Below are 11,815 nucleotides of genomic sequence, written 5' to 3'. Positions count from 1 at the left end.
GACTGTGGTCCAAATTGATGACAAATAGCTCGCAATGACAAATTGTTGCTTTTTATTTGTTTCTCTTGACAGGTGTAAGCACTGCTGTCTGTCAAAGATATCCAAGAATGCCCTTCTGTCTTAAATTACCTGCCTAAAAATTCATTCACAAATATTCACATAAACTTATAGTCCAGGTGAGTGCTTCAAAATGCATGCATTTTTTATGAATGAAGTTACAAATACAATACTACAACTGTTAACCTGGAAATACATGTTACTGGAGTCGTAAATGAACTTTGATCCCATGAGGAAAGAAAGCGAGACAATAGTTGTAACAGAAAAACATCATAATAAAACTGTATACTGTACAAAACATAAATAAAAACAAAAACATCTATGTGTTTCTCCCAAGACATTTGAGTGCAGCAGAAACCAGCGCAGATTCACATGGACTCTCCAGCGAAGGTTCAGAAGAGGAGGGCAGCTGTGGCAACAACAACAGCAGCGCCTGATGGTGGCTACGCCTGGTTCGTCTCACTCTCCTGCTTCGTAGTCTTCGGTCTGACCTTTGGGGTCATTAAAGCCTTTGGTGTATTCTATGTTGAGATACACAAATACTTTGAAGCCACAGCAACAGAAACATCATGGATCACCTCTATCGCTGTGGCTACCATTCACATTTTAGGTGATTATGAACTTTTTTCAAAAATGATTGATTAGGTACATAAATCTTTAAAATATAATCCACTTTATTAATTTGTTTGAAGTGTATACAGTAGAAGGACATCAGTACCTTTCCCTCCACTTGATGTCAAATGCTTCAGATTGTGACCACCAGGTGGCTCTCTCCTACATCTTAAACAAACGTGAAACAACAGGTCCTTTCTTGTGTTGAGTAAACTGTACCGCCTTAATCTCCAGTATTCTGATGGGGTGGCTAAAATTAATTATCATCTGCTGCAAATGTATGCCAAGTCAGACAGTGACACTAGGATTCATTTTAAAACTCTTAAACCTCTTAAGTCTTATGTGGTTTAACTTAATGTCCATCTTCACTGAGAATATTGATCAAACAGGATTACATTTGAAGATAGCATTTTCATTTAGGCATGTTGAAAATTAATAACACGTCTTACCTGCTGTGAAGTGCTTTATTTACAGTATACTGTTTTTTTGTAATTTTGTTGCCCTGAATAAATGTACCCTACTGTATATATGCTGAATAGTATTGTATGTACATGTCCTGCGTGTCTCTCTGCAGCTCCTGTAGCATCTGCTCTGAGTGCTCGCTACAGCCATCGCTCTGTAGTGATAATGGGTGGACTAATTTGCAGCTTGGGAGTCGTGACTGGGGCTTTTGCTGGTAACCTGATTGAACTCTACCTGACAGTGGGGTTCCTAAATGGTGAGTGGTTAGCATACATACAACATACAACACAAACTGAGACATTTACACACAAATCTGATATTAACTGCTGTCCTCTGCTGCAGGTTTTGGTTATGCGTTAACCTGGACCCCCACAGTGACCATGCTGGGCTTGTACTTTGAGAAGAGGCGTCCGGTGGCTAACGCCTTGGCCAGCGCTGGAGAGTGCATTTTTACCCTTGTCCTCACACCCCTGTTCCAGCTGTTGATTGATAGTTACTCTTGGAGGGGTGCTTTGGTGATCCTGGGGGGACTGCAGCTTAACCTGTGTGTGTGTGGGATACTGCTGAGACCCCTAAAAGCCACCAGAGATGTGGTTTGTGTCAGTGAGGTCGAAGCAGAAGAGCAAGGCTTTTCGCTAGAATTGCTCACAAAAGAGGACTCGGAGCAGAGCAAAGCAAACTGTCAAGAGACAGAGCAGCTGAGAATATATGAGGGCTTTGATCAGGGGACAGGCGAGGTACATCTTCAAGACCCTGAGGAGATACCCAATTCAATTAAAGACTCAAACTGCAGGAATAAGAAGACTGAATTAAGGACCAAAATCCTGCAATATGTAGATTATACCCTCATCACCAATACGCAATTCATGGTCTACTCAATGTTTGGGGTGTTTGCTGCTCTGGGTTTCTTTGCTCCAGCGTTGTTCCTGATTCCTTATGCTCGCAGTAAGGGGATTGAGGAGTACCAGGCGGCTGCGCTCATGTCCTTCTCGGCTGCGCTGGACTTGTTTGGAAGGGTGTTCTTTGGCTGGGTGGCAAACCTGAGACTGGTGGAGATGGTACATTCAGTTTAAGAAATGTAGAGGAAAGTAGTATTAGTCTTCTCGCCTTTAAAGAAGCAATGTATTGTATTGTCTGCACAGGTCTATGTCGAAGTCAACATCGTTGCAACAGCTGATGCACAGTCTGTTTTATTTTGTCTCTGTTCCTACCAGGTGCAACAGCTGACGGCTACAGTGATTCTGCTGGGTACTGTGTTACTCCTCTGCCCACTGGCCTCCTCGTTCTTAGAGCTGGCTGCTGTCAGCACAGCTTATGGCCTGGTGTATGGTGCTGTGGTCTCCATCCACATCACTGTGCTGGCTGAGGTTGTGGGCGTCCACAGGCTTGGAAGTGCACTGGGATTTTTCATGCTCATACGCAGCAGTGGAGGGCTGCTTGGACCACCCATCGCTGGTAAGCGAGAAAGATGCTTTGATTGTCAACTGCAAGTACATAGTGTACCAACTGTGCATATCAAAAAGCAATGGATTTCAGCTTTGACTAATTGCTGTAATATTCCCTGTGATCCACTCCACCATGCTAACTGGCTGCGATAGCGAGAAATAAACAAGAAGCTGCACAGAGTAAAATAGAATAGTATTGAATTTATTGTGTGTTAACATTTCTGTTAGCAGAGCTTCAGAAAAAATCCAAATCATTAACTCCAGGTTACAGAGTCTGCCATTCTCCTTATCCCTTTCTTCCATCACATTAAATCACACAATGAATGTGCTTATACATCGTTCTGCATTGTAAGTCCATCCCAGTGAGCCTATTCGGTGAAAATTAGATTTTTATACCTTCCTGACATGCAGCACCACCCCTCAATTAATCATGGATTTTGTCGATGGTCCATCCCACAGGATATGGGGAGTTTTATATTCAAAGAGCAACTATGCAAAAATTATAATATCCGGATGCTTTATGGTTGTGTTAATTTCATGGCCGAACGCCCAAAGATTCTTTTTTTTTTTTTTTTGTGTGTTAAATGGAGTTTCTCCCCCACTGAATTTCCGTGCAGTCACTTGAGACATTTGTCCTAACTCACACACTGTGATGGAATAATTGTGGTAAAATAACAAAAGGAGAAGAAAAAGTCAAACCATCTTGTAAATACCATGACCTCTTTAAAGCCGCAATAACTTTTTGTTTGTGCAGTTTTTGTGCAGTTTCTACACATTCACACATCCAAGCAGAGTTTGTGTCAACCTGACAAATGTAAGCCCAGTATTCACTCTCCTTTCAGCTCCACTTTGCACTCCACCAACTCCTGAGATAATCTGACTCTTTAGCTGCTAAATGCTTCACTATGTCCACCAGATGGTTGCTAACCTTGCAGTGCTGGGCAGGTAGTGTACAGTGGGTTTGTGGAGCTTTTTCGGCTGAAAACAGCAGCCTGCTGATACTGAAAATGAGAGTGAACCAAAACATTAAAGTTGGGCCAGGAAACCAAAACAATGAGCTGAAAGACTATAAATTATTCTTAAGAGCTGAGGGATTTTGCAGAGTTAAGTGGTATTTCTCTGTAGGTTGATCACTACAAGCAACCACTTTCACATACACACAATCAGTTGATCATCTGTTAAATTTAAATATTTATTATAGCAGCTGTAAATCATGGTAAGATGCATAAAAACATGCAAAATATTATAAACAGCTACCGAATAGGGTGTTTTTCATAATCTACATTTTACTATTATAGTACAAAATCCTTCCTGTATACTTTTTATGATGTAGATTTTCACACTTGTGATTCGTTGCGAAAATGAATTAGGGATAATGACTCTTAGGTGTAATATTTGTGGGTGTAATATTTTGTATCCCACTGCTCCTCCATAATACATTTAAATACAGTAAATGAAGAAGTTTTGGCAGTGGCTGGATAGTGTCTCAAATGTGCCAGCTACTTTGGCAATCTGTTTGCACTTATCTTCATAAATCTATTCTCTTGTGAAAAATAAAAATTGTCAGCTATTAAAATAAAATGGCAGTTTAAATGCATCTGGTAGAGAGTGGGGGGGTGGGGTTGTCCTACAAACCAACGAGCATTTGAACCCGATTATTGAAGTTACAACCTGTTTTCACACACAGCTTGAAACAATAGAAATAAATACAGCCAGAAAAACACCCAGCTTGACTTTGGCACCCATGCACTGCTAGCCACCCCTGCCAGAAAGTGTCCTGCCTCTGAGCACAGCCGGCAGTAAATCAGCTGGGGAAACTGTGTCTCCAAGAGTGAAAAAAAACACACTGACCTCATTGTAGTTTGGATTCATTTGATGGTATTTATGCATTTACAAGAGGGCTGTTAGTGAAGAAAAAAAAAAACAGGGAATATGAGTGATTAGAGTTTTCGAAGGGTGACAAGGTGTTACTCTTTCACTCTGCAGGAAGTGTGTGTTGAAGGACTTGGACTTTCCTTTTAGGGCTGTATACGGTCAATTGTCAATTGTTACTAGAAAAAACATAAACAAATATTTTCCAACACCAAGTTCTTGAAAACTATCTAATTTAGATTAAAGTGATACCACTGCATGTAAATGTTAAATTTAGGAAACTGCTAAAGGCTAACACTGACCTCAAATCAAGTTATGTGCTAATTGAAGACAAGTCAATATAAATGTAGCCTGTGGTGCCCTATTTATAACTTAGCGTGGTCCCTCTGACACAGAGGCTATTTCTACCTTATTTACTGTACCGTTCGGTACTTTCAGCACTTTGAAGAGCAGAGAGTTGACGGATGCTGAGGATGCATCAAAGCGTTCTAATTACGTTTCTGTCATGGGAGGAAAGCACTGGCATTAGTGCCTTAGGATGAAATTAATCTTTCTGCAATCCTCCTCTCCTTATCACTGCCTCAGTCTTTTGCCTCATTTATAATCTGCCGTTAAATGAAGCCAAAATGAAAACGTAATTGTGATATTGCTGTGTTTTAGCCAGCATGGACGTGACTGTGTCCAAGCTGCAAATAACTCACACGTGTACTTTTCATTTTAGGATACTTCATTGACAAGATGAGTGATTACGGGATGGGTTTCATCATGGCAGGAGTGGCTCTCATTGTCTCTGCCCTCTTCCTGCTCCTCCTCCGGCAGATAAACCGCAGGGGTCAGAGGTCGACCGCCAAGAATCACAACATGCATACGCACAAAATGGGACAAAGCCTCGGAGCTGAAGCCAAAGAGCTTGGCATGACATGAAAGATGGAGAACTAGTTCTTGTTGCTGATGGACACCGAATTGGATCTCACAGTCAAAAAATGGAAAAGTTACAGATAAAACTGAGGCAGCGGAGTTTAGAGGTCTAAAACAAATTGTCATGTGAAGAATCATCTCCAGGATCAGGGCCGTCAGATTTCAATGGGAGTCTGTCTGTAAGTGATTAGATTCTTTCCAGTCAGTATGATCTCAGTCTGTCACACAGGCAGCAGAAAGTGTGTGTTTGCAGGGAATGATGAAATTGATAAATCCTTTAGACAGTATGCAGCAAATCTGCAGATTAGGGTGGGAGGGGTGGTCAGACCAGAGGAGGGTTTTGTTTTGTTTTTGTTTTGAATGTCACCAATAGGATCAGTTCTGCGGGGGCATTTAAAATCACAACACTAAAAAATATATATTTCATTTTGCACATGAAACCAAATTACCTGATTCATAAAATAAGATTGTAGAGGATGGTTACTGGTAGTGTAGCAGTCAGTAGTTCTTGCTTCAAACATAGAGAGTGGCTGGAATATTTGTGAAATGTGATGCATCATTTGTTTGAAAATTTGCCAGTTTCATTTCGAATGTATTTGGTAATTTGTGAAAATTAATGTCAATTAAATACATGAAATGTTTAAATCAGGGTAATTAATCTTAGATAGTTTATGTTTTTCCTCTTATAGTTATTTATTATCAAAGGAGTTTTACCAATGTTGTACAATATTAAGGTACAGGCAGGAGGGTTTTGCAGTCAATGTATGTGTTTTACATATGTTGTCTTAAAAGTCACTCTTTGTTATTGAATGTTTTAATCCTTTATTGCACATGTGTCATGCATGGATGAGTGTTGGTTTGTGCAGTGAAAATGTGACTATGGCTCCCTCCAGTGAGAAGATACTGATGTTGCATTTCCAACCTTCACAGCTGCAGGGCTGAGCTGAATAGTGGAGATAAATGCAGATATTCCACCACAGGGAACTTGAGAATTTACAGATATAAACCAAATAGCCCTATTACAGTAAGTTGCATGAACATTTTGTTTGGTTCAGTGATTAAACTAGAAGCAAAATATATGAGCCATGCACCTTTTAACTTACGAGCCTATTTTAATCAGCCTCAAAAATGAACTGAAGTGTTAAATTACTCTGCTGAAGCAACAAAATAAGTTCTAAATGGTTCAATGAATTTCTTTCCAAGTTATGTCCCAATGCAGCCTGAAACTGTGAGAGAAAAGTGTTTCTTCATTTTCTTCCTCTGCTGCAGAATGTTTGGTATGTGCAACCATCAAGAAAAGTAGCTTTCATAACCCCGAACCAATGAGAGGCACCAGATAAACATCTTCAACCTGGTATAATGCAAACACAACAAGTATAAATAAACATGTCACTCTCTATAAACCTTCAATAACAAACTCCAAACCAAGGTTTACAAACAGTGGCCCACACTGAAATCCCCCCCACATTAACTGACACAAGCTACACACACACACACACACACACACACACACACACACACACACACACAACACACACACACACACACACACACACACACACACACACCACACACACACACACACACACACACACACACACACACACACACACACACACACACACACACACACACACCAAAGGAAAGAGACTGCAGAAAAGAAAACTTACCACAACAAGAGAGCTGGTCACAAAATACCACAAGGCTTTGATCTGCCAGACAGGAACAAAGACATAATCCATGTTTCATAGAAACTCTACATGAAAACCAAACATACACACACACACACACACACACACACAGACACACAGACACACAGACACACAGTCACACACAGACACACAGACACACACACACACACACACACACACACACACACACACACAGAGTATGCAATGGTTGACTGCCAAGAGAGAGAAGAGGCCACCTATTATCAGGGATAGGAAGACTGCCGGTTGAAAATTATCAGAGGATTTCCAGTCCAGTGACGCTAACATCTACTGTTACTGGATACATGAGGAAGTCTGATCTTTTAATTACATATCAACCTGCCTGAATAAATATCCTTGAATACTGACTATGATTTGAACATGGATATTCATTGTGTAAAGTCATTTTAAAGGGGCAATCCGCAGATGTGGTATGAAGTTCAGTTTACATCATGAGGAGTACGACCCAGCCTGTGAAAACAGCTGTTTGATGTATTTTGTAAAGAGATTTTTAAAGTTTGATGATGGATGATGTCATTGTGGTGTCATCAGGGTTACGTTGGCTTGGACTTCAGACTTAACAGTTTTTAAGCCTGCGTTACAAACAGGAGGCTTGGAGTCTGAAAGAAGTTGACAAGAGGCAGGGAAGGTCTCATGAGAGGTGCTATTAAGTTGCATTATGGGAAATTAAGGGTTTAGCATTTGGGGGGCTTGACCCGATTTTGACTGTTCTTTTTCTAATTGGTTCTCGTGAGTCCCCCTTATTTTATAGAAGTGCTAAATAGTTACTCACCTACATCAAAGGTTCAGACACTGGCTTTTTTAAAATGCTGACAGCAGATTATTTAGTCACACTAACTAGGATGTTTGTTCATGCACAGGAGTGGCAGAGAACTGGTGAGAAGATCCCATTTCCTTTATCTTAAATTCAAGCAACTAAGTGGGAGAAATTCAGTTTTCACCCGGCTCCCAACCCGCTGTGCTGGTGGGTATGTGTGTGTGTGGAGCAGCAGGGATATGGGACTGTCTACATTTGACCCTGTCAACATCAACTCCAATAAAGCAGAAAGCACAGGAAGAGCTTTGAAGTCAGACAGGACTTACTGAAGCGCCTCCCGGTCACTTTGACCCCACAGTGAAACCCCTGAGCACAGAGTCGCGATAGAAACAGCTGAAAAAGTTTTTCAGTCTTTTTCTTCTCTTTCTTTTTTTTTTTTTAAGCCAACCTTACTCACAGGGGTCATGTTGAGGAATGCTGCACAACTACCTGAGTTCAAAGTGCTTCGTAGCAGGACGAGGGGAGAAGAGGGGAGATGAGGAGGAGGATTGGGAGGAAGAAAGGGAGAAACAGAAATGGGAGAGCAAGCGAGAAGAGAGGATAGATGATAGCTGCATGTGGAAGAGGAGAAACCAGGTGGGAGAAAGTTGGGAGAAGGAAAAAAAACAAAGGGAAACCTCAAACTGAGGATGAGCACAAGAGGGGAGAGGAGCAGTAGCTACAGTAAAAAAAAAAAAAAAGGCAAAGGAAAATGATAAGTTGAGAAGAGAATGAAGAAAGAGAAGGAGAATTACAGAAAAGAAGCAATTACTGTACACTGGAGCAACCCTCAGAGCTAGCAGGAGCAGAGTACTGATTTGTGCTGGTTGGGGCCATTAGGGGATAAAGGATAATGACACTGGAATGAAATAGTCATGAAGGGAAGCAGTTGAGAATGGGCATGGCTCTAACCACCTCACTGATTAGAAGAGAAGACAAAGACATGCTGGTAATGAGAAACGATTAGTGTAGCTACAGGTAGTTATGCTTAATGAGGATAACTACCAACCAGCCCCACACACCACCTCCAGAACTGCACTCCAAGACAGTGTATTGCTTTAAACATGGGCAGTTCCATGTGCATATGGTCTGATGCTGATTCTGAAAAATATTTGGCTCTTTTTTCTGAGTGATTCTCCAGAATATAATTCACAATCAGCCAAAAGCTCCACAGCTTCAGCTTCCAAAAACACTGCCAATAAAAAAAAGGAATGTTTTTATTTTTAAAAGACTCCCTGTGCAAGTTCAAAAAAATAATTTCTCTTCACAAGTTTGTGGCTATATAAGAGTGAGTTCTGTATGTAAACACACAGATTTCAAAGATACTGGAAAATAGTGAGGAGAGAGCAGACAGATGTTTGGTCTACGTGAACCATTAATCAACTCATCTCCATTTCTTCTGTACTCTGTTTCGTGCTCTGTTCCTTTTCCTCCTCTGATCTTCCTCATCTTCGCCTATTTTTCCATCAGCTAGCGCCAGCCCACATCTTTAAACAGCTGTCCCACTTTAACTCCAGTCATCGAGGTCATTGTGTTGCCATACCTCACATAGACTTAAAAAGGCATGCATTCAAAGGCACACAGAAGATACAATGCTTCATATTTCAGACATTAGAAATATGTTTTTGTATAGTTTAGATGCAGTGGAACATTACCAGATTATATTACCAGCACAGAAAGTTTTCCATCTCTTCCTTGATGGATCTAATAGTCTAGTGAAGCGGCCGGCGCCAGTCCCACTCTCCTTGTCTCTTTATAGTGAAATAAATCCACAACGCAATCTTGCTCTTATAAGCATCTATGCTTTATGTGTATATGTGTTTTGTTTCATCACATCGCTCAAACTCAAATTGTACAAACAAGACAAACGCAAATCCTATCGTTTACTAAAATAGCCATTAAGTCAGAGATTTATCTGCCCTCTTCTGCTGCTCGAGGTTTATATTCTATCAGACACACATTAAAAACAAATGCTGGGATGCAGCCAATGCTCAGTGAACTTTCTAAATGTGACACAGTAAAACAGAGCAAAGCAAATCAAAAAGGAGAAAATTAGTTTTGAGTGAACTGAGTCAAAGCGCTATTCTACAGGCATGATTTAGGATTGTAAAGTGAGTATTGTAAGTATTTCAGTTTATTATTGTACTGCATATGTGCTGAGACATTACAACACATAAGTGCAACTTTCACTCCTCTCCAAATCCAGCAGCCTAATTCCAACCAATCACACCTAACCCCCGACCCTTCAGGCTGACCTCTGACCCCAGCTGACAGCCCTGATTTGGAATGAATGGTTTTGACAGGCTTCTGCTTCAGGCTTTAGCACACTCACACAAGAGCGGCCCACCAGAGAAGCGTGCTAACAAACATTAAAGTGACAATAAAATGATAAATGACCTCTTAACCTGGTAAGCTCGTTTTTAGCCACGCTAGAAGTCTGTCTGTTGGTCCACCACTTTGAACTCGACTGAAATGCAACAAATGCAACAAATATTTGATTCATTAACAACAAATTTGGTTCAGATGTTCATGTTCCCCCCAGGATGAATTGTAATGGCACTATCATTAGTAAAAGACTTGGTTGAATAGTTCAGTTTATGACCAAATAAAACTATTTACATTCCCATCAGCCTCAGCTGCTCTTTTTGTTTGGTGGTAATTAGAAAATGTTAGCATGTTGCCCCAATCGAGAAATTACTGGTAACCAGACATACATTTGCCAAAGCAACCAGTTAGTCCTCATCCTTAAACTCTTTTCTTTAGTAAAAACAGAACATTTCTGAAACACTTATGTTAAAGTATAAATCTCACCTTTGTATCTCTTTTGAAAGTTTGTTTAAATGTATGTATAATTGTAAGTGTTTTTAAGGGGTATTACATAGCTACTTTAGTGGCTGGCTAGAACATGCTATCTTGCTGAACTAAGATGATGAACACGCTAAACAGTATATCAGTGCAGTTTATTTTTCTGTGCCAGTCTCTATAATTTATTCAACAGTAAGAGTTCACATTTCTGACAAGTAAAGATTGTTTATAAGGTCCGTTCAACCACAAATTTCCCATCTCAGCCAGACATGTGGTGAATTACAGAAGCAACTGTTATAAGTCACAGGTGTATAGATACAACAATTTCATATAATATACATATGACACCTTGTAAATTCTTTGGGTACACAGACACACAAACCACAGACTATCAACACAAACAAATGTGTATAAACCTCTGGTTGTCCTCTAAACTCACATATCCCATCCAGATGCACAGGCTGAATCTCATTATGAAACATGTGCTAGGTATTCCCATTTGGCCTGTATAAAAATCGTATTCACTGCGCTCGTATAATCGTCACATACGGACGAAGGGCTGCCCTGACCACTGAGCCAGATCCTTCTCTGGACGGCTACCAACTATTACACCATGAATCAGACTGGAATTAATCTTGACCATCAGAGAGTATAAACATGTGATATGAAACCCCCTGAGACTCGCAGACACTCCACCCTGCAGAAACAGCAACAGTGCATCTATGCCTGCAGACAACGCCTCACAGATGAAAGGAATTTCTGCCTTTTGAGTGGAGAGTCTGTCTCTGAACAGGATTTATGGTTTCACACTCTCATTCATAACTGTACAAGTGGATGCTGCGTCCAAACTGAATGCCACGTCCTGTTTAGCTATTGGGAGTAAATACTGAATGTGTATCCTTTTGTGTGTGTGTGGAGTTACAGTACAGTATGTGTGTGTTCAGGCTCTCAGTGGGACGGGATGTGTGAATCTTTCACCCCTTATTCTCTTCATGAATACAGTTGTTTACGTTATTTAATATTCATGTATGCTGTACACTCCAGATTTAGAAATGAGGCAGGATGTGCGAACATGTCTGAACATATTACACACTGTCTGCTGCTGGAAACTGTGCAGC

At 40.6% G+C, this 11,815-nt stretch overlaps 1 protein-coding gene across 1 annotated transcript; it reads left to right on the top strand.

The window, feature by feature from the left end:
- The first annotated feature begins 402 nt into the window (after positions 1–402).
- si:dkey-246g23.4 (uncharacterized protein LOC559426 homolog) lies at positions 403–6,437 on the top strand. Its single transcript, XM_056387636.1, has 5 exons — positions 403–667; positions 1,244–1,387; positions 1,474–2,189; positions 2,346–2,586; positions 5,170–6,437. Exons 1-5 carry the CDS (start codon positions 430–432, stop codon positions 5,370–5,372), a joined length of 1,542 nt encoding a protein of 513 aa, XP_056243611.1. The 5' UTR covers positions 403–429; the 3' UTR covers positions 5,373–6,437.
- The last annotated feature ends 5,378 nt before the right edge of the window (positions 6,438–11,815 follow it).

Source organism: Seriola aureovittata, chromosome 10 (assembly GCF_021018895.1).
Source record: "Seriola aureovittata isolate HTS-2021-v1 ecotype China chromosome 10, ASM2101889v1, whole genome shotgun sequence".
Taxonomy (NCBI): domain Eukaryota; kingdom Metazoa; phylum Chordata; class Actinopteri; order Carangiformes; family Carangidae; genus Seriola; species Seriola aureovittata.
The sequence above is the reverse complement of the archived record's forward strand: the minus strand, read 5'-3'. Positions and strand labels throughout refer to the sequence as shown.

Coding starts and splice junctions, on each gene's coding strand:
- si:dkey-246g23.4 (XM_056387636.1), top strand. CDS start 430: ATGGACTCTCCAGCGAAGGTTCAGAAGAGGAGGGCAGCTGTGGCAACA. Junction 668..1,243: donor GGCTACCATTCACATTTTAG/GTGATTATGAAC, acceptor GTCTCTCTGCAG/CTCCTGTAGCATCTGCTCTG. Junction 2,190..2,345: donor ACCTGAGACTGGTGGAGATG/GTACATTCAGTT, acceptor TGTTCCTACCAG/GTGCAACAGCTGACGGCTAC.